Source organism: Malania oleifera, chromosome 3 (assembly GCF_029873635.1).
Source record: "Malania oleifera isolate guangnan ecotype guangnan chromosome 3, ASM2987363v1, whole genome shotgun sequence".
Taxonomy (NCBI): Eukaryota; Viridiplantae; Streptophyta; class Magnoliopsida; order Santalales; family Ximeniaceae; genus Malania; species Malania oleifera.
The window spans coordinates 54,102,586-54,125,183 of NC_080419.1; the positions used below are offsets into that span (position 1 = coordinate 54,102,586).

At 37.0% G+C, this 22,598-nt stretch overlaps 1 protein-coding gene across 1 annotated transcript in view; it reads left to right on the forward strand.

Annotated features, from left to right (window-relative positions):
- Positions 1 to 1,162: 1,162 nt before the first annotated feature.
- LOC131152179 (DNA repair protein RAD50) overlaps positions 1,163 to 22,598 on the forward strand; it is a 105,812-nt gene continuing 84,376 nt past the window's right edge. The window contains exons 1-4 of the mRNA XM_058103894.1: positions 1,163 to 1,549; positions 1,661 to 1,747; positions 1,821 to 1,988; positions 14,368 to 14,543. Coding sequence (XP_057959877.1) covers positions 1,427 to 1,549; positions 1,661 to 1,747; positions 1,821 to 1,988; positions 14,368 to 14,543 — 554 coding nt within the window. The 5' untranslated portion in view covers positions 1,163 to 1,426. The remainder of the gene's footprint in view (positions 1,550 to 1,660; positions 1,748 to 1,820; positions 1,989 to 14,367; positions 14,544 to 22,598) is intronic.

Here is a 22,598-nt window from a genome sequence, read left to right on the forward strand (position 1 = left end):
AATATGAATTTAAAAGAGTATTTTTAGAAATGATCATATCTTTCATTTCATTCCCATGATCATTTTGGTAAGTAGCCAAACATAGTAATGATATTCCGATATTGATTCCATTTTAGTCTCGCTTCTATTCCAATATTGATTTCATTCTAACTTTATACTCATTCCGCAAACCAAATGGGGGTTAATGTGTTAGGATTCTCAAGTCAATTAGGATTGAGTCCATCAAAGATACAGACTTGGATTGAGATTTTTTACATTCTTAACATGAGAATGGTTCAACACCTTATATATATATATGTGTGTGTGTGTGTGTGTAAATTCATTAGACCTTTCATCAAACTAATAACATAATTCAAAGCCTTTGGCTAATTTGGAAGATCTTAGATCCCCTTGAGATGATCAACCCTATTTTTTCTTTTTATTTCTATAATTTCAAATTTCCTACGATAAACCTAGGGTCTCCTTATCACATTCGATGATTAATTAGTTGATATTATAATAAAATCAAACGTTTATTAGTTTATTTATAAATAAGTTAGTCAAATTGAATTGAGCAATGGAATGTTTAGGTTATTAAAAAATTTTACATTCTACTAGTATTACAAAAGTTTTAAAATATTTAAAATATAATTTTAAAAACTTTATAGAACCCAATTGAATTTTGTAATCCCAAGGTAGAAAGAAAGGCATACAAAATAATAACTTTTATATTATTAATTTCAAATTATTTATATTTAAAATTTAATATTTTAAAAATAATATATCTAAAAAAGTATTTAATGAGATACAATATTACACATTGCTCAAAATTCAAATTGTACTTTAACCCAATGATAAATTATCAAAAGAACTGCGAGACTACTCAATCATGCCAAGTTTTGCAATCAAAAATTATTTTTCATATTAAAATTTATATATATTATAAATTCAAATTTTAATATTAATATTTTTTAAAATTAATTTATTTTAAATAGAAATTAATAATATCTTGGGATGAATCTCTTTTCTGTAGTTTCTTAGACCATACTATTTTTTTAAAAATTAGTTTCTAAATTTATTATTCTTTGATTTTATCAGTTTTATCAACACATCAACATTTAAGTTTGACTGTTAAAATTTGAAAATGATTAACTGCTTACATATTAGTTAGAAGTTAGAAGAATGCATTGCGCGTGGTGGGTCACTAGTCTTCTTCAGGAAAATCGAGAGGCCAGACAGGCGCAACCTTCACTCTATTTCCTCCCACTCCCGCCCAACTATTCCAGCTCCACAGCAAAGAGAACGATACCTATGGAGGACTCCGCTCACTCAGACTGAACCTGTCTACTGTCATTCCATCATCATCATCGTCGACGTCGTCACCATCGCCGTCTCCATTTCAGAATTCGGGGTGGGTCCGAATAATAGTTAAAAGAACAGCTACAAGATGAGCACAGTGGACAAGATGCTAATAAAAGGCATCCGGAGCTTCGATCCGGAGAACAAGCACGTCATTACCTTCTTCAGGCCGTTAACCCTAATCGTTGGCCCCAACGGCGCTGGCAAAACTGTATATCCCCTCCTATCCCACCTCTCTCTCTCTCTCTCTAAATGATAAGTACTCAAATGCTTTGCTCATTAATGATCTCTCTTATTCTCTGCGTTTGTATCATTTTTGCAGACAATTATCGAGTGCTTGAAGCTTTCCTGCACCGGGGAGTTGCCTCCGAACGCAAGGTCTGGCCACAGCTTCATCCATGACCCCAAGGTCTGTTCCCTCTCTCTCTCTCTCTCTCTCTGGCTTCGACTTGGGGTGATTGGATGTTTGCACGTGTGTCTAGGTTGCAGGGGAGACGGAGACGAAGGGACAGATAAAGCTTCGATTCAAGACTGCGGCGGGTAAGGATGTGGTGTGTATTAGGTCATTTCAGCTTACGCAGAAGGCATCGAAGATGGAGTACAAGGCTATTGAGAGTGTGCTTCAGACGATTAATCCTCATACAGGAGAGGTAGCATTACCAACAACTTTTTATTTTTATCTTGTTTTGGTGTTTTGTGTACGTGGCTTATTTATTAGGGTACACTGTGTTAATTTGACGTTGTTTGTTTTTAATGCTGTCGTTGCCATGGTAAAAAATTATATTCCATTTGGTTTTAGTGAAATTGGGTCTCTAGAGACAAACGGACGCCTCAATTCAGATTTTTTTTTTCCAGTTTGTTTGCTTTACAGCAGTGATTTTAAACTTGAATTTTAGTGTCATGAAAGCCAAATATGCAGTAAAAGCAAATATTTTTTTGAATTCCCTAGAAATGGATTTTTTCTGATAAGTAATATATATATAAATATATATTTTTGCACTACCAAAGCTTTAAAATTTTAAGCTCATCTTGAAGCGCTAATGTATTGTATTTTGTGGCATGAAATTGTTTCTTGAAGGTGGAAGGCAGACAAATAGGCAACCTCTCATTTTTGTGGTTTGTGTTAGGATATGTTGAAATTTATACATTGGGTTCAGTTGGGTTGCCCAGTGCATAAAGACTTGACTTTTTTACATTGTTTTTGTTGGAAGCTAATTTTCTGGCATACATGCATGTACACATTTGCCCTTGTGTGTGAGTTTTTAGTTTTGGTTTTGCCCTATGATTTAGGTTTGGGATTGGAGCCCCATCTCTAGTGCTCCAATGTCTTGGTTGGAAAGGCCCTTTGAGGAGGAGGAGGAACTGAGATTAGTCATGTTGATTTGGAGAGAGACAAAGCTCCTTGTCCGGATGGATGTAACATTGCAGCAATTTTCAGGATTGTTGGGATGTCGTAAGAGTGAATTTGCTGAAGAATTTTGAAGAGGTTTTAAAAAATGGGGATATGAGGAAAACTATTAATTCTACATTTAGGTCCCTAAGAAGAATCGCGGCTAGTTTGGTTCATGGAATAACTATTCCTTGGAATAAGATGGAATATAGTGTTGGGATGTAGGTAATAGCTATTCATTATGTGTTCTTTATTATTTGATTCAACATGTAATAAGAAAAGAATATACATTCCCGTGGTGAAATTTGAGAATGATTATTCCTTATGTATTCCTTTTTAGAGACTCAAAAGTTTCACATTGTTATTTGTTTTATGGTATCAACATAATATTTTGTATAACTAAATGTAACTAACCTATCATAGCTAATCTATTCCTACAAATAGACAATCCGCGAACCAAACTTTGGGTCATTCTATTAAGGTTTCGGATTTTCCTCCTATTAGCTTAGCCAATGTTTATAAGATTATTGCTAAGGTTCTTGCGTATAGGATGAGTTTGAGACCAATTTAGATGCTATCTAGTAGATAAGTGGTGGAGGATGTTTGTTATATAAAACTGGCAGGGATTAACATTAAGCTGGATTTTATAAAAGCAATGATCACGTCAGTTAGAATTTTCTTGATGAGGTCCTTATCAAGAAGGGTGTTGGTGAGGGGTGGTGGTCTTGGATGAAGGGGTATGTTTCTAATGCATCTTTCAACTTGATTTGTGGTAGGCCTTTGAGAGGTGTTAGCAAAGGAGATCTGCCATCTCCTTTCATATTTTTTCTTACGGTAGATGCTTTGAGTAGGTTAGTAAAAGGGCAGTGGATAGGGGGTTTGTGAAAGGTATTGGGACAGGAACGAGGGGGAGGTTGTGTCTCATTTACAGTTTGTGAATGATGCATATATCTTTTTTGATGATCACTTAGAGTCTTTTTTGAAAATGTCCTTTTTATTATTCAAAAATTTGAGTGGGTTTTTGGGCTAAGAATTAATTTGGATTGGGTTATTAATCTTAGTTTTGATTGGGGTTCTAGAGTTGTCTTCTTACTTGTTAGCGGGGTGTGGGGTCTTAAGAGTGGCCCATAGTGTATTTAGGAGCTCCTTGAGGGGTTATCCTAGATCTTTAGACTTTTGGATCTTGTCGTAACTAAAGCGTCTAGGGGATTCAATGGGTGGAAAGGTGTTTTATTCTCTTTAGGTGCATGTAATCACTCTCATTCTAGTGTGTCTCTCTACTCTCCCTTTGTTCTATTATCTTTGTTTAGAGTTTTTGCTGGAGTAGTTAATAAGATTGAGAAAATTATGAGGGATTTTTTTTGGTTATGGGTAAGAGAAAAGAGGGATCATTTGTTTCGTTGGAAGGTGGTTTGTTGGACTAAGGTGGAGGTTTGCTCGAGTCTTGGAAAGTTGATGCCTAAAATATGTATTTGTTGGTAAATGGTTATGGCGATTTTCCTTAAAGGTGAACTCCTTGTCGACACAGGGTTATCAAACAAGAATTTGGCATGCAAGTTAATGATTGATATGCTAACTTGGGTATGAGATTGTTCCTTTAAGAGTCCTTGGAGGTTTTATTTCACAATTTAACCTTTTATTCTTTCCTTGCACTGAATATAAATTGGGCGAGGGGTCTCATATAGGGGTGAGCAAACGGTTGGTTCGGTTAAATTTGGGTAATTAACCGAATTAACCAAAAAATTCGGTTAATATAAACCATTAACCGAACCGACCGAATTGACGAAAGAAACCGAACCGACCCTGACCGAATTGCCCATTCAGGTAATTCGGTTAACCGATTTTAATCGAAATCATTTAAAATTAATTGTTAGAAATATAATACAATTATAAATTTTTTTTAAAACCAAATCCAACTTAATTAAATACCTTATTTATTAATTTTATTAATGAAAATAATATTTTACCATAGAACAAAGAATCCAAATAGGTTAATTAAACTCCTTAATGCACTTACATAAGCAAAATTTATATTCATAAATTATATTTAAAATCTAATTAATTAGTAATTCAGTTAATTTGGTTAACCGAAATTTTTTTTACCCTTAACCGAACCGAAACCGATTAACCGAAATTTTGTAGAATTATAACCGAACCGACCGAACCGGGATTTTTACCCGAACCGAACCGACCAATTTCGGCCGGTTAATTCGGTTAATTCGGTTTTCACCGAATTTTGCTCACCCCTAGTCTCATATTCACTTTTAGGAGGATATTTGCTTGAGGGATTCAGCTTTATCTATTATTTTTCCCCGTTTTTATCGTCTTTCCGTGTTTCACGATGCTATCATTTGTTCCCTTTTGATCTCTAGTGGTAATACATGTTTTTGGGATTTTCATTTTCAAAGAAATCTAAATGATAGGGTGGTAGAAGAGCTCTCTTCTTTGCTAACTATATTGGAGCATGTCACTCTTCTAATAAGCAAAATGTTTGGACATTTGGATTCTTTGTGAACGATCTAGAAGTGGGTGGGGAAGAGATCATGGTGTCACAGCTTCAATTTGCGGATGATATTATCTTTTTCTTGGAGGATCATAAGCCTTTTTCCTAAATATATTGGGGCTTCTTCAAATTTTTGAAAGGGTCTCGGAGCTTAAGACTAATATGGGAAAGAGTGGTATTGTGGCTATTAATGTGCTTGCAGAGAGTGCTAGGGAATTAGCCTTGGAAGTTGGGTGTGCTTCATTGGGGCGGTTGTTGTCCTATCTTGGGCTTCCTTTGGGGGGTAATCCTAGATCAACTAGTTTTTGGGATGTGGTGGTGGAGAGAGTGTCCAAGTGTTTAGATGGGTGGAAGGGAGCCATTTTTTCTTTGGGAGGAAGGATTACTCCAATTCAGGCTTGTCTTTCTAGTATTCCATTGTATTTCCTTTCTATCTTTAAAATTCCAAAGGGAGTTGCTAGTTAGTTTGAGATAATTATTAGAGGTTCTCTTTGGTCTAGGGTAGGGGGTTTTAGGGATCAGTTGGGAAGTGGTTTGTATGGCTAAGAGGGAGGGTGGGGTCTTGGAAATTTGGTGCCTAAGAACACGATTCTTTTGGCTAAATGGCTTTGGCTGTTCCCTCTAGAAGTTTCTTCCTTGTGGCATAAAGTTATCAAAAGTAAATTTGAACTTGATGGGAATGGGTGGGATCCTAATTTGGGTTCCACATGTTCTCCGGAAAGCTCGTGGAAAGCTATTTCCCAAATTTACCCTCTCTTTATTCCGCCATACCAAATTTGTTTTGGGTAAGGGCTGTAATTTTTTGGAGAGACCTTTGGATGGGGAATGTTGTATTGTCCACCTTTTTCCCTCGCCATTTCGCTTGATCTCAAGGAAAAATGATTTCATTTCTTCTTTTAGTGTAGACCCCGAAGGTGTTTTGCCTTCTTGAGATTTTCACTTTAAGAGAGCCTTGAATGACAGTGACTATTGAGTTATCTTCTTTGTTGGTTATGTTGAATAATTGTAGGGTTTCTTCCTAAAATGATAGTCGATCTTGGTTATTGGATTTGGGTGTTTATTCTTATAAAACTTTCTATGAATTCTTGGTTGGTACCAATTTCTCCTTTCCACTCTACAAAGTTATTTGGGAGGTCAAAATCCCCCCTAAAATCAAAGCTTTTCTTTGGTCGGTTGTACTTAATAGGATAAATACTAATGACTTGTTGCAATATTTTTGCTCATTCTTCCTTTCAACAACTCTTTCATTCAACTAACTTCCTGCTTTAGGAAAGGAACTCTCACTTCATGATAGCTAAGTGGCTTTATTTCAGGACTATATTGCCCAATCGATTCAAGTGCCACTGCAAAGCTGCTCAAACGTACAACATTAAATGGTATTCCAGCATCATACATCCACCTGGCTAAATCTGCCATTGCCTTTTTTCTTAATTCTTTCTTGCATGCCTCATTTATTGATGTTTGCTTCATCTTCCCTTCTTTCCTAGCTTGAATCGCTTTCTTTGGATCAGAAGTAAAAAACAAGTCTATAGGTCCCTTCTGTTTTGATTTCTTCAAGTTGGATTGGTATGAACTTTGACTTCGGCTTCTACTTCCATCAGTAAGCACTCTCTTGCCATGAGTGTCAATTTCATGAACTTCATCTTTTTCATCTTCACCATAATGATCTATGTCATCAAAGTTGGGCAATAACTCATTTTCCTCTTTTTCTATGTCTTTCTTCAACATATGCTCCTTAATATCCTCACATACATGAGCAAGGCACTTAGAGCATTCTTTTACATTTCGAAATCCTCCAACAATATGTTGTTTTGCTCAAAATATTCCTCCCCTTGTGACTCTGCCACAAAAATTGCAAGTCAAATTATTTTTATTTTTGTTATCAGCCAAATGTGCATACTTCCATGCAGGATATTTCATTACAAAGGTACAATTTCCACTTCCAGAATCCATTTAAGATTTAAGACTTGGTATCCTAACTGCAAAAACAATGTATTATATATTTTAGAAAAATGTATAGTTTGTATGATGCATTTTCAAACAACTTACAAAAAATAGCTAAATTCAGTAAACAAAGTATTATGTATTAGTTATAAACTTGCAGGCAGCAGGCGGAAGGCAGCAGGTTCAAAGGCTTGCTGCTGGCTCGAAATGTATGAACTCACTCACGAAGACGAACTCACGCTGCTAGTTTGAAGGCTCTTAGACGAACTCACGAAGGCTCCTGTTGGTTTGAGTTGAATGAGGGCTAGGGCTTCGGTCTTTGGCTATTTCTTTATTTTACACTAAAAAATTTCCAGGCACGCCTCCCGTCGCCTGATGCCCCCTGCGCCTCATCGCACCTCACTGCGACTCTTGCAGGTCGCCTCGCCTTGCGTGGGATGAGGCGCTGGCCTCCTCGCCTCGTGAAGGCTCCTGTTGGTTCGAGTCGAATGAGGGTTAGGGCTTTGGTCTCTGGCTATTTCTTTATTTAACAGGCTCAAAAATTTCAAGACGTGCCTCACGTCGCCTGACGCCCCTCTACGCCTCATTGCGCCTCATTGCGACTCTTGCAGGTTGCCTCGCTTTTAACAACTATGTTTACAACGGCGGCTCCAAGGAAGAGAGTCCCCTCGAGCTTCTACTACCATGCCTTTGGTTTGCTCGTCTAATGGTCATATTTCCCATGATGTTGATCCTCCCATTGCTGTGTGGAAAGGTAAGCACACATGTACTTAACCTCCCATTTCCAACTATGTTTTTTATGACTTCTTATCACCCTTCTATAATTGTTTTGTTGCTGCCCTATCATTTATTGCCCTTCGTAAATTTGTTTCGAAAGGCTTAGCCCATTCTGGGTCATAGTTGTAAAAGGCGCGCTTGAGGCACGAGGCACAAAGAGGCGAGGAGGCCAGCACCTTATCCCATGCAAGGCGAGGCGACCTGCAAGAGTTGCAGTGAGGCGCAGAGGGGTGTCAGGGGACGTGAGGCATGCCTTAAAATTTTTGAGCCTGTTAAATAAAGAAATAGCCAGAGGCCAGAGCCCTAGCCCTCATTCGACTCGAACCAATAGGAGCCCTAGCCCTCTTGGACCCTTCCAAGCCCCACGACCCTTCGCGAGTTCGTTGTGCACATTTCGAACTAGTAGGAGCCTTTGCGAGCCTTCGAACCAGCAACATGAGTTCATCCAACTAGCAGGAACCTTTGCGAGCTTTTCTTCAAGCCTTCAAACTAACATCGTGAGTTTGTATTCAACATTTTGAACAAGCACGACCCTTCGCGAGTTCGTCTTCCACATTTCAAACCCACTGGAGGCTTTGCGAGTTTGTCTATGAGCGTTCAAACTAGTAGCGTGAGTTTGTCTTCGACATTTGGAACCAGCAGTGGGCTCTTCTTCTTAGAGAAGGAAGATGAAGCAAACATCAATAAATGAGGCGTGCAAGAAAGAATTAAGAAAAAAGGCAATGACAGATTTTGCTAGGTGGATGTATGATGCTGGAATACCATTTAATGTTGTATGTTTGAGCAGCTTTGCAGTGGCACTTGAATCGATTGGGCAATATGGTCCTGAAATAAAGCCACTTAGCTATCATGAAGTGAGAGTTCCTTTCCTAAAGCAGAAAGTTAGTCAAATGAAAGAGTTGTTGAAGGTCCATAAGGAGCAATGGGCAAAATATGGCTGCTCGATTATGTTTGATGGTTGGAGATATTCGGTTGCTAATAAGGACATAATAAACTTCTTAGTGAATTTCCAAAGGGATTAGTGTTCATCAAGTCTATTGATGCTTCTAATCCTGCCAAGAATGCAGATAGAATGTACAAATTGCTTAATAAGATGGTAGAGGAAATTGGAGAATCAAATGTGATTCAAGTAGTTGCAGTAGGGAGATTGTTGGAAGCAAAGAGGCCACATTTATATTGGACACTATGTGCTGCCCATTGCCTCGATTTAATATTGGAGGATATTGGGAAGATGCCTTCAATTCATACAATTGTGAAACGGGAAATGTTTTTGAATGGTTATATTTATAAGCGTGTTGGTGTGGTGAACTTGATGAGACAGTTCACTGGAGGAAAGGAGTTACTAAGGCTTGCAGTTACAAGATTTGCAATTGTCTTCATCACCCTTCGTTCAATCCACCTTCAAAAGAACAACTTGAGGAAAATGTTTACTTCTGAAGATTGGAATATTACTAAATGGGCAAAGGAGGCAGTTGGCAAAAGAGCATTTTTGTATTGTTTTGATGCCTACCTTTTGGAGTACACCATCGTCTATGCTCTTAAGTTGACAGGCCCACTTGTTTGTGTACTCCGTTTGGTTGATGAGGAAAAAAAACCTGCAATGGGATACATTTATGAACCAATAGATAGGGCTAAGGAAGCCATAGCTAAGGCTTTCGGTGAGAGAGAGGATAAATTCAATAAGGCATTTGAAATTATTGATACGAGGTGGGGATGCCAACTCCATCAACTGTTGCATGTAGCTGCACACTACTTGAGTCTGGAATTTTTCTATTCAAACCCCAACATTTTGCAAGATGAAGAAATTATGGCGGGTTTGTACAAATGTATTGCAAGGTTACTGCCAACCCTTGAAATGCAAGATAAAGTTGTACATGAGTTGGCAAAATACAATTGCGCTAGTGGCGTCTTTGGAATTAATTTCATAGTGAGACAAACGAAGATAAAAGCACCGGGTAAAGTGGCATTTTTACTACCTCTTTCTTTTTAAAATTAATTTTGCTATTTACCTAGTAGGTATTCATTTAAAAATTATTTTATAACAGCGCACTGATGGATGTCATTTGGATCATCAACTCCAAACTTGCAAAAGTTTGTTGTGAAAATTCTTAGCTTTGCGTGTAGTACTACTGGCTGCGAAAGAAATTGGAGCATATTCCAACTTGCAAGTCATTAGTATATCGTGGATTAATTATTAAAGAATATGAACTACCAGTCTATTGCTTTTTAGAATCATTATTTACCATATTACTTTAAACCTTTTCGAGCTTTATAGCAAAAGGAGAAATAGGCTATCCCAACAATGCTTGAATGATTTGGTATTTGTGAAATATAATCGAACTCTAAGGCGTTGATATGACAAGCGTGACACCATTGATCCCATCCTCCTAAAAGACATTGATGATGGTAATGAGTTGTTGATTGGTAGGATGGATGGCGATTCCGATTCCGATGATGAACTTGTGTTTGAAGATGATATTTTGACTTGGGATTCTTTTGCTAGAGCTGTTGGACTAAATAGCCCCCTGCATCACACTAGATCAAGGATAAGTGCAAATATGTCACGATCGTCTAGAGGAAGAGCTTAATCTAGCAGTGCAACTAGTGCTAGGGGTTGGACCGCAATGTTGGAACTTGTAGATGAGGATGAAATCCAAGTGGATAGCGTAGAGGAGACAGAAGAGGAAAAAGATGTTGGAGAAAACAATTTTGATGATGAAGAGGACGATGATGATATCTTGGCAAACTTAGTTGATGATGAGTGATGACTGATGATTGAGGAGGATTTTTAGATTTTATACTTTGAAATCTTTTATTGTACTCTTTTATTTTGATGTTGAACTATGTTGAATTGTTGATGCTTTTGGCCTTTGCAATTTCATTAAATTTCCAATTTTGCTATTGAATGTTTTGGCATTTTAAATTCTAATATTACTAGATATTCATATGTTCATATATCAATTACCCCAAATAGGCATTTTACAGCATTTTAATAGTTGTGCATCTCTCCTCGCGCCTTGGCTTCAAATACCCTGTGCACCTCGGCTTGCCTTGCACCTCTGACTACTATTCTCTGGGTGGAGGGATTCTATAGTGGAAGAAAAGAATGCTTTACAGGACAATGGCACTTGGGACTTGGTATCTCTTCCTCATGACGAGTCTGTGGTTGGTTGTCACTAGACATATACTATGAAAGTCAACAGTGATGGTTTTGTGGCTTGTTCAAAGGCTTGTCTAGTTGCTAAGGGGTATACGCCGGTGTATGGTTTGGATTATTTTGACACCTTTTTTCTAGTTGCCAGACTTACATCAGTACGCCTATTCATCTCCTCGGCTACTGTTTGTCATTGGCCTCTATATCAGTTAGATGCAAAGAATGCCTTCTTGCATGGTGATCTTGAGGAGGAGGTCTATATGGAGCAACCACTAGTGTTTGTTGCTTAGGGGGGGTTGGCTTAGTGTGTTGGTTCAAGAAGGCACTATATGGTTTAAAATAGTTTCCTAGAGCATGGTTTGGTCGTTTTAGTGCTGTAGTACTTGAGTTCGGTTTTTAGATGGTGTGCAGTGGATCATTCTTTGTTTTATCATCATACTTCATTGGGTAATATTGTTATTAGAGGTGATGATGATAAAGGTATTCAGAGTCCCAAACTTGTTCTACAAGCTAAGTTTCAAACCTAAGATTTGGGACCGATGAAATACTTTTTGGGTATCAACTATCTGGATCTCATATTGGAACTATTTTGTCAGAGTGGAAGTACGTTCTTGATTTGTTGGATGAAACTAGATTGTTGGGATCTAAATCGGTTGATACACCCATGGATCCTAATAGCAAGTTAGTGTTAGATAAGGGTGATTTGCTGCCTAATCCTAGACAATATCGGAGACTTGTTGGAAAGTTGAATTAACTCATCACTCGGCTAGATATATCTTTTGCAATAAGTCTTGTGAGTCAATTTCTAAATTCTTCGAGAACAAGTCATTCGGACACAACAATTTGCATCTTGAGATATCTCAAAGGTGCATCTGGGAGAGATCTTTTATATCGTGATCAGGGTTTCACTTATATTCATGGATACACAGATGCAGATTGGGCTAGATTGCTTTTCAACCGGAGATCCACAATCGGAAATTGTATCTTGGTTGGTGGTAATTTGGTTTCTTGGAAGAGTAAGAAACGCCAGGTTAAGTATTGAATTAGAATATAGGGCTATGGCTCACACTACTTGTGAACTTGTTTGGTTGAAGAACATGTTGGAAGAGTTGAGTTTTTCACATTCTCAGCCTATGAATTTAAAAAAAGGTCGTACCCAGTGCACAAGCCTATGAAGTTGATGTCTGATGATCAAGTTGCTTTTCATATTGCCTGCAACTCGGTCTTTTATGAGCAGACAAAACAAATTGAAGTTGATTGCCACTTTGGGAGAAACTTGTGCAAGAGCTCATTACTACCGCTAATGTGAAGTTTGATATGCAGCTCACTGATTTGTTTATCAATGTTTTAGGGGGTGCTGGTGTTAAATTTATTTGTAGCAAGCTAGGAGCATATTACATTTATGCTTTAGCTTGAGGGGGGCGTTAGAGGTTATTTATGTCTTTTAGTATTATTATAAGTGTTTTAGTATGTTAATTAGTGAGAGTTAGTAGGGGTATTATTGTCATTAGAATGTATTTGATTTGAATTATAAATAGAGGAAGAGACCTATCTTCAAGTTAGGTCATTCATTTAATCAAAATCTCGACAGTGATAATAACTGAAATCAAAATTTCTAATTATCACTTTTTGTGGCAATTTGTGTGCTTTAATATTCAAAAATTTATTTGTGTGGTTCAACATTATGCATGTATATATTTTTTTGATGTGGAACAATTAAAATCTGAAGAGAAAAGAAAAATAATCCAAGACATATTTTCACAATTTTCAGCCTTCATATAAAATGGGATTGTTCTTGAAGTAATTCAAAGTGGGTTTTAAAGTATAATTTAAGTAAAGTAACTGTTGAGTAATTCATATTTTTTCTTATATATTCTAAAACTACCCTTGTTGATTTGGGTTTTGCACTTATTTTTTTATGTTTGATTTATTTTTAATAAAGAAGAAAAATATTAAGAGAGAAATTTCAATTTGGGTTTTGACTCACAAATTTCAAATTCAAGGAAATTTTATTGCAAGGTCGATTTTGTTTTCAAGAGTTTCGTTGAAATTTTGAGATTTTGACAAAATTTGGATGATTCTTGGAAATTTTGACAGAAATTTTGTTAGATAGAAACTGATCACCAATTTGAATTTGTGGTGGTGAAAAGCATAAATTTTGACAGAAATTCTTGGAACATTATGGGAGAGCCCTAATTCACATCACATAATCCGCTATGGTCCAATGTGATAATGTTGAGATATTTGTGGTCCATTACATGCTGTTATAGTTTATTACAGGGTTATGCCCCTAGACTTGTTTTGTATTGTATAAAACAGTTTTACACCATTTTTGTACTTCTTGAGAGCATTTGAAGCTTTTAAAACATGAAATATTTACCATCGAGGAATCAAGAATTAAACTCAAAATTAAAACTAAGATTTATACCAACAGATTGTCAGTTATTTGGTAGTGTGAAAATCATATTTAGAAGTTTTTCCTTTCATTTTAAGAAATTATATCTATAAGATACATCTTCACCCTTCCTGTGCTTAAAAAAATCAAAATTAAAACTTGAATTTGAAGGTAGGTAGCCTGTCGTCTTTGTTCCATATATCTTGCTTATTTGTTGATTAAAAGTTTACACATTTATATGGTTATGCTATAAATTATGAAATATGCATATGTTCTAGCATTTATGATTTCTTAGTTTAGATTAGATTTATACTCAATAAAATATGAACAATAACAGCCACCAGGCTTTCTTCTCTTTAGCGACAAAAAACCAAATAGCAGTCTATATGTTTAGTAGATGTTATCTGCCACCTGATTTAAAATTTTAGTAAAAATCATATACGGCATTAGTATATAATATTTTGGAGTCAAAACATGTAAATGTATGTGCTTTTGGCAAGTTTGCCAATTTGATAAATATATTCATGAATGTGGTACCCACTACACCCTCCTAACATCGACTGTGCGAGTATGGGTTATGTAACATCACTACTGCAACACCCTGACCATCACTGTTATGGAATCACCATCGTTTTTTAAAACTACGTGAATTTTTTATTACATTATTTAATCCAAAATTTGTCGTTCATAGTAGTTTTATGCTTGTATGCTCATTTAAATAATACAAGGGGAATTATTTTGTTTAATCTCTACTTCCAGAAATAGGCGCCTTGCTAAAGTAATAATTTTTTATGCAGCATGTTGATTGGACATCTACTTCATCATTTGCTTTTTTTTTTTAATTTTTTTGTTTTGCTGCACTGCAGAAAGTTTGCCTCAGCTATAGATGCGCTGACATGGATAGGGAAATCCCTGCGCTAATGGGTGTTTCAAAGGCTATTCTTGAAAATGTTATATTTGCACACCAAGATGATGCTAACTGGCCGTTGCAAGATCCTTCCACATTAAAAAAGAAATTTGATGACATTTTCTCTGCCACTCGGTAGTTTTTCTTAGACTACTCTATCCTATGAGCATGCATTTTAGTTTGTTTAGTTTTGTTGAAAATCTGCCGCATATGGAAAGCTACCATTATTGGCAACTCTAAATATAGAGTGTGCTGAGAATCATAATTAGTGTGTCCTAAATTAGATTTGCCTTATTAGCTATAATTTCCTAGAATTAATTGTATAGAGTGTGAGTTGATTTCTATCTATTTACAGGCACCTGACTTTATGTATAAAAGCAGCAGTATGTAATGGCATTACACACAACATAATACAAAAAAGTCATTCATTAGTTTTCTACTTGGTATCAGAGCCTAAGATTCTTAGCACCCTAGCATCCCATCCCTAGGAAAACCCTAGCTACCATCAGCTTCTCGAGCACACAGACTCAGGCCAAGAAAGAGGTTCAGCTGCCACCCTATCAGGCCCAGAAAGTCCAGCCACGAGGTTCAGCTGCCACCCTCTTAGGCTGAGAAAGACATTCAGACGCCACCCCCTTCTCAAGCAAAACCCTAGCTGCTGCACGTCCCTACCCACCTGCAACCAAGAGCCTCACAAATCACCATGTCTGTTGACAGTAAACATCTTGTGTCAGCTATGAATTCAACAGCCAACATGATCAATCCAACCTCCCGATGGTGTTTGAGAAGCTGACTTCCACCAAGTATGTCAATTGGGCACAATCAGTCAAGATGACCATCAGAGGGAAAAGAAAATTGGGATATCTAGATGGCTCTAAGAAGCAGCCAGAAGAAGATGAAGCTGCAGTAGAGGGATGGGAAGATGAGAACTCACAGGTGTTTGCTTGGCTGATCAACACTATGCAGCCAAACATTAGGCATAACTACCTATTCATGGAGAAGGCAAGTGATCTATGGGCATTTGCGAAAGGGGAATTTTCAAGTGGAGGTAATAATGGTTCAATGTATGAGTTGGAGAATTAGATCCGAGACACTAAACAAGGTGATTCCGATGTTAACTCCTATTTCAATACTCTAAAGGGATTATGGATGGAATTGGATTATTATCAAAATTTAGAACTTGAGAGTACTCATGTGCCAATTAAAGTTACTTGCCTTATGGAGAAGGTTACGATGTATAAATTCTTGGCTGGTTTACAATCTGAATTTGATAATGTGTGCTCCATTGTGATTAGTAGAACTCCTTTTCCTTCCCTTAGTGAAGCTTTCTCGATGGTATGAAGTGAAGAGACCAGAAGAAAGCCCATGACTAAGGATTGGAGCGGAGAATCTTTGGCTATGGCAGTCAACAGAGATTGTAGGCCTTCAAAAAAGAGGAAGTAATAAGACAAGGACAATCTTTGGTGTGACCGATGCCATAAATGGAGGCATACTATTGACACTTGTTGGGAGATACATGGAATACGTGGAGCTAACAGAGATAAAGGTAAAAAGGTGAGTAAAACACATATGGCTGAAGGTGCTCAACAACAAGAAGAGACTGAGTCATCTTTTACCAACAAGCAGCTTGCAGAACTAATGAAGTTATTAGAAATCCGTGCCGAGAATGCTAACTCCTTAGGGGGTGGTAAAACTTCCTATGCTCTCTCTACTATTTCAAATAACTGCGATGCTTGGATTGTTGATTCAGGTGCTTCAGACCATATGACAGGAAGTAGCTATGTTTTTATCTCATATAAACCTAGCCTTGGTAACCATAAAGTTGAAATTGCTGATGGTTCAGCATTAGTAGTTGCAGGAAAAGGGAAACTGACATTACCTAATGTTCTGTCTGTGCCTCAACTATCAGCAAACCTAATCTCTGTTCAAAAGTTATGCAGGCAACTTAACTGTTTAGTGTGTTTTTCTGAATCTGGTTGTTTTCTTCATGATCTGACTTCAATGCAGAAGAGTGGTTTGGGTGAGAAAGAAAATGGATTGTACCTGGTGAAGATGCACAATGGGCACCAACAGCAGATACGATCCATAAGTTTTCATGGAATGCAACATCCTCATAATCCTCCTGAAGCTTGGCTGTGGCGTATGAGACTTGGTCATCCATCTTTTCTTGTTCTTAGTAAAATGTTTCCTAGCCTATTTAAGCCATTTGATGTATCCCAGTTTCATTGTTTTACTTGTGAATTAGCTAAACGTCATAAGAGTGTCTTATCCTTCCAAGTACTAATAAAGCATCTACTCCTTTTTCAGTTATACATTCAGATGTGTGGGGACCTTGTCGCATATCTTCTGTCTTTGGTCATCGTTGGTTTGTAACATTCATAGATGAGCACACTAGACACATGTCGGTGTATTTGATGCGTGACAAATCTGAGGGTTTTTTTTTTCCACTATTTGTTATTTTTTATAACATGATCCAAAATCTCTGACACAAAAATCAGAATACTTCATAGTGACCAAGGTAGAGAATATGTCAATAATGACTTCAAAACATTCTTTACCGAAAAAGGCATTATTCACCATATGTTGTGTGCACACACCTCCTCAGAATGGTATGGTAGAAAGAAAAACCCGGCACCTTCTAGATGTCACTCGCATCTTACTCTTTAATCATAATGTTCCTAAGAATTTTTGTGGTGATGCTCTTTTAATTGCTACCTTTCTTATTAACAGGATACCTTTTAGAGTTTTAGACTTTGAATCTCCACTATACAAACTCAAAGCTATTTACCCCACGGTTCAGTTCTATTCTGATCTCCCACTACATGTTTTCGTGTGTGTTTCCTTTGTTTAGAATGTGTCCGACAATATTAGTAAGTTAGAACCTTGTTTTCGTGTGTGTTTCCTTTGTTTAGAATGTGTCCGACAATATTAGTAAGTTAGAACCTTGTGTGACAAAGTGTATTTTCCTTGGGTACTCGATGTTTCACAAAGGGTACATGTGTTATTGTCCGCGGACTCGTAAGCTGTTTATTAGTTAGATGCCACCTTCCACGAGTTGGTTCCATTTTACCTCCCTACTGCTCAGCAAGGGGAGAATAAAGTCAATCCTGAGCAGTTCTGGAGTCGTAATCAAGGTCTAGATCAAGTTTCTATGCTAATTGTTATGCCTACTAACATGCAGGAATATGAAACTATCATTGAATACCTTGACCTGTGGACTGAACAACTTGAACCTGCAGCTTGAACACCCTAACCTGTGGTCTGAACAGCCTGACCACCCTGACTTGCGGCTCGATCTCCTGCAATCTGAACATGCACCTGGAGACATTCTCCCACTAGACACTTTCCGACTTGAACCTGAACCCACTGACAGCCTGCAACAAACTGACTCTTCTAAATTGCCAAAAACAGCATAGTTTTGACATACCAAAGAAGGAGAATGACACTACCGATACCATACAAAGAACCAGGCACAACTGAACCCATTTATTCCTCATAAGATCCCTTGGATGCAATAGAGGAAAGTATATCTGAAGGTACGAACTCAACTTTAGATTTACATAGTGAACTTGATATGCCTAAAGCTTTTAGGAAGGGGGTTCGAACATGCACTAAACACCCACTATCAAATTATGTATCCTATCATAGACTTGGATCAGTGTTTAAAGCTTTCACTACCAGCCTAACAATTCTTTCTATTCCAAAGAATGTCACAAGAGGCACTTCAACAGGACAATTGGTGGAAAGCAGTATTTGAAGAGTTGGGAGCATTAGAAAAGAGTTAGACGTGGAAGTTGTGCACACTACCAAGAGGAAAAATGGCAGTTGGTTGCAGGTGGGTATTTGCAATAAAGTATAAACCAGATGGAAGTGTTGAGAGGTTCAAAGCACACGCCTAGTAGCTAAAGGATATACTCAAACTCCAGGTGTTGATTACTTTGAAACTTTTTCTCTAGTGCCTAAGATTAATCAGTTAGAACCCTACCGTGTCTAGTAGAAAATTTGGATTGGGAATTGAAACAGTATGATGTTAAGAATGCATTTCTTCATGGAGAGCTTGAGAAAGAGGTCTACATGGAATTTCCACTAGGTTAACATGAGAAGATGTGAAGGGGAAAGTGTGTCACCTTTATAAATCCTTTTATGTACTAAAGCAGTCACCTAGAACATGGTTTGGGAGATAAAACAAGGTTCATGAGAGGAATGGGTTTTAGGCAGAGTCAAGGTGATCATACTTTATTCATCAATCACTTTACAGGTAACAAGATTGTTGTCCTGATTGTGTATGTAGATGTTATTATTGTTAGAGGGAATGATAAAAAGAAATGGAGAATCTGAAACTAAGGATGGCACGAGAATTTGAGGTCAAAGACTTCGGAAATCTAAAGTATTTTCTGGGAATAGAAGTTGCTAGATCTAGACGATATATTTTTATCACCCAAAGGAAATATGTTCTTGATCTATCAAAAGAGGTTGGTATGGAAGGAAGTAGACCAATAGGAACTCAAAATGAAGCAAATTCCAAGCTAAGAGTGAATGAAGGGGGTGAAGTGATAAGGGAAGATATCAGCGGTTAGTTGGTAGATTAATTTACCTATCACATACTAGCCTTGATATTGCTTTCGCTGTAAGTTATGTGAGCAGGTTCATGCAGTGTCCTGGTAAATAACGTATGGAAACTGTGAATCGAATCCTAAGGTATTTGAAGTCATGCCGAAGAAAGGGCATCCTATACAAAAAACATGATACACTGAATGTAGAAGTCTATACTGACTTAGATTAGGCAGGATGTTTGGATGATAGAAGATCCACTACAAGATACTGTGTGTATATGGCGGCAAACTTTGTTACATGGAAGAGTAAGAAGCAAAATGTTGTTGCTAGATCCAGTACAAAAGTAAAATTCTGAGCCATATCTAAAGGATTAGATGAGATACTGTGGATTATACTAATCCTGAAGGACTTGCGAATGAACATCAATGGAACCATGAATCTCTACTGTGACAACAAGTTAGCAATCTCATTGGCTCACAATCCGGTACTACATGAAAAAACTAAACATATTGAGATTGATAGACACTTTAGTAGAGAGAAAATTGAGTATGGAGAAGTGTGTATGTCATATATCCCTAAAACTCAACAAGTGGCAGATTTGTTTACTAAAAGGTTAGACAGGAAGACTTATAAAGCTTTGGTGGACAAGCTTGGAATGTTTGACATCTATTCGCCAGCTTGAGGGGGAGTGTTGAAGATCTGCCGCATATGGAAAACTTGGTGAAGATCCGCTGCATATGGAAAGCTACCATTCTCGGCAACTCTAAATATAGAGTGTGCCGAGAATCATAATTAGTGTGTCCTTAATTAAACTTGCCTTATTAGCTATAATTTCTTTGAATTAATTGTATAGAGTGTGAGTTGATTTCTTTCTATTTATAGGCACCTGACATTATGTATAAAAGCAAGTAATGACATTGCACACAACATAATACAAAAAAGTCATTCGTTAGTTCTCTACTAGTTTAATACTGTAATTATTTTTGAACTTGGATCCCTGATCTTGTTAATCTCAAGATCATATATCGGGTATGCCGTTAGTTGTTTCTACATCTGCACATTTTCCTTTTACCAAGATTATTTGGCATTGTACAATCTTATCTTAATGGGAACAGTATTACCATGACAATCAAAACAAAAGTTTGAGGCTGTTTCTTTTTCTTATTGTTTATTTTCATAATTGGTTTTATACACAGACTTATCATCTAGCTGCATGGTCGAGTGCTTTTGTGGCTAGGAGTTTTATTTATTTATCAATTTTCTAGATTGGACCATAGAGCATCTTTCTATTTTAACTAGATGCTTGACCTGGCTTGGGGAAATTTCCTGGACTTTAATTTTGTGATTTAGTTCAGTTATGAACGTCCTCAAAGTTATTCTCAAGCTTTGGTAATCAAACCTCATTAAGCACCTTGTGTATGGGGAATATGGTTCGCAAGCATTGGAACTTGGCACCAGATATTCCCAAGCATAAAATGTGTTTAAAAGGGTGAGTGCACTAGTGCAGTTGAATTGAGGATATTGTGTAGTTGAAATAGGCGTAGATTCAGGATATTGGGATGTTTGATTTAGACTTTGGCCTTGTGTTTGATTTAGACTTTGGCGTTGTGTATTTTTCTGTTATGTAACTTATGTTGGGTTTATTTGTAATTATGTGTTTTAGATAAATGTCATGTATAATAAACTGGTATTTTTAAGTTGGTTGCAGTTTCTGGCAATTTGAATTAATTTTCAGAATCTCTTCGCGCTGTCTCTTGTATGAACAGCCCCCTTTCCCCTTCTTCTTTTTCTTATTCTTCTCTTTTTTTTCTCTGTTTTTCTTCCTCTCTTTCCTTTGTATTAGGTCTATTTTTTTTTTCTCGTGAATCCCTGCTCTCTGGCATTAGTTTGTTGGCCTATATGACACTTGAGGTGGGGGTGGGGGAGTTGAATTGGGTGTGATTTTACAATAGTGTTTAGAAACAAATTTTGAACCAAAGTTTGGAAGCAAGTAAGTGATTCACATTTCGCTTTTATTTTATGGTTCCAATAACCACATTAAGTGTCAGTTGTGATTGTTTACTTTCGACATTAAGTGCACTTGGTGGTTATTTATCCAATGAGTGCATGAATTAATAGTCTTATTAGTGATAAAGTTACAAACTCTTCATATTTGTTCCTTGATGGATGGAACTAATGAGGGAGCTCAAAAGTCATAAGAGTTATGTGAAGGGTCCCTAGTCTTACCTATAAAAGGGCCTCTGTATTCCATCAATCTATCCCATCAAGTCTAAGGTAAAGACTAGAAGACACTTCATAGAATTATAGTTCTAATTTTCTAGAGATTGAAATAGTTCTTAGTAGTATATTTACAAGTCAAGCACAATGGACGGAGGTACAAATTTCTTCCACTGCTCATGTTTTTAACATGTTATTCTGTTTGATATTCTTTCATTTGGTATCAGAGCCAAGCCTCTTAGCCTATGCTTGATTTGTAATATTGACTCTATTTGGAGTTGTTTTTGGGCCAAAAGTTTTTTCACCCAACAATTCCTAATCAATCTTGGAAGTCAATATAAATGTCATGTGGCTTGATTTAAAATTTTGGGAGTAGCCATAGCATCCCAATAAAGCAAGTCAATTTAAAAGTTTGTGCCACAATATGGTTATTGATATTAAAAATTGTAATTAAGTTATGAAGTCAGTGACCCGGCCCTATAGGGAAGTTGTTGATTTTATAATTTAGTTTGCATGAGAAAGTAAATTTATCAATGTGGTGAGGTTGCCCTAATGCCCTTAGGATAATGGGTAACTCTTTGTCATATTGATTAAATTTATTTGTCTTACTAGTAAATTCATGCGTTTTGCAATATTGGCCCATAGGAAGGTGGAATTTACTATATAAAATTTTAATATTTTATTTCATGGCATTAAAGTCATTTCTTGGTTTTGCAGTTTTTTCTTTAGTTAATAGTGCACAATATGTTCCAATGCTTGAAGATAATAATTTTTCTAATTGGAAGGGTTCCCTTATGTTTACTCTTGGGCACATGGATCTCGATTATGCACTTCAGGAAGTGAAACCACCTACCCCTAAGGATGGTTACGCACAAGAAGTCTTTGATAAGCATGCATGGTGGGAGCAAACCAATTGTTTAAGTCTAATGCTCATAATTTCCCGTATGGGAAAGAGCATTAGAAATGCGATTGGTGAGCATGAACATGTTAAAGATTTTTTGAAGGCAATTGAAGATCAGTTTGTCTGTTCTGACAAAGCTCTTGCTAGTACTCTAATGAAGAAAGTCACTAGAAAAACTTTTGATGACTCTAAAAGTGTTCGTGATCACATGATGGAGATGAGGGACTTAGCGGCTAGATTAAAATCCTTAAAGATAGAGATTGAGGAACCATTTTTGGTTCACTTCATTCTGAACTCTCTTCCACCAGAGTATGGACATTTCAAAATTTCATACAACACTCATAAAGAAAATTGGACAATAACGGAACTCATGACCATGTGTGTTCAAGAGGAAGAGAGGTTGAAGCATGACAAACCAGAAAGTGCTCACTTGGTGGCTCATGCGAAGTCAAAAACCAAAAAGGGCAAATTTGACCAAGGCAATAAGAAGCAAAATTTGTCAATAAAGAGAAATGACG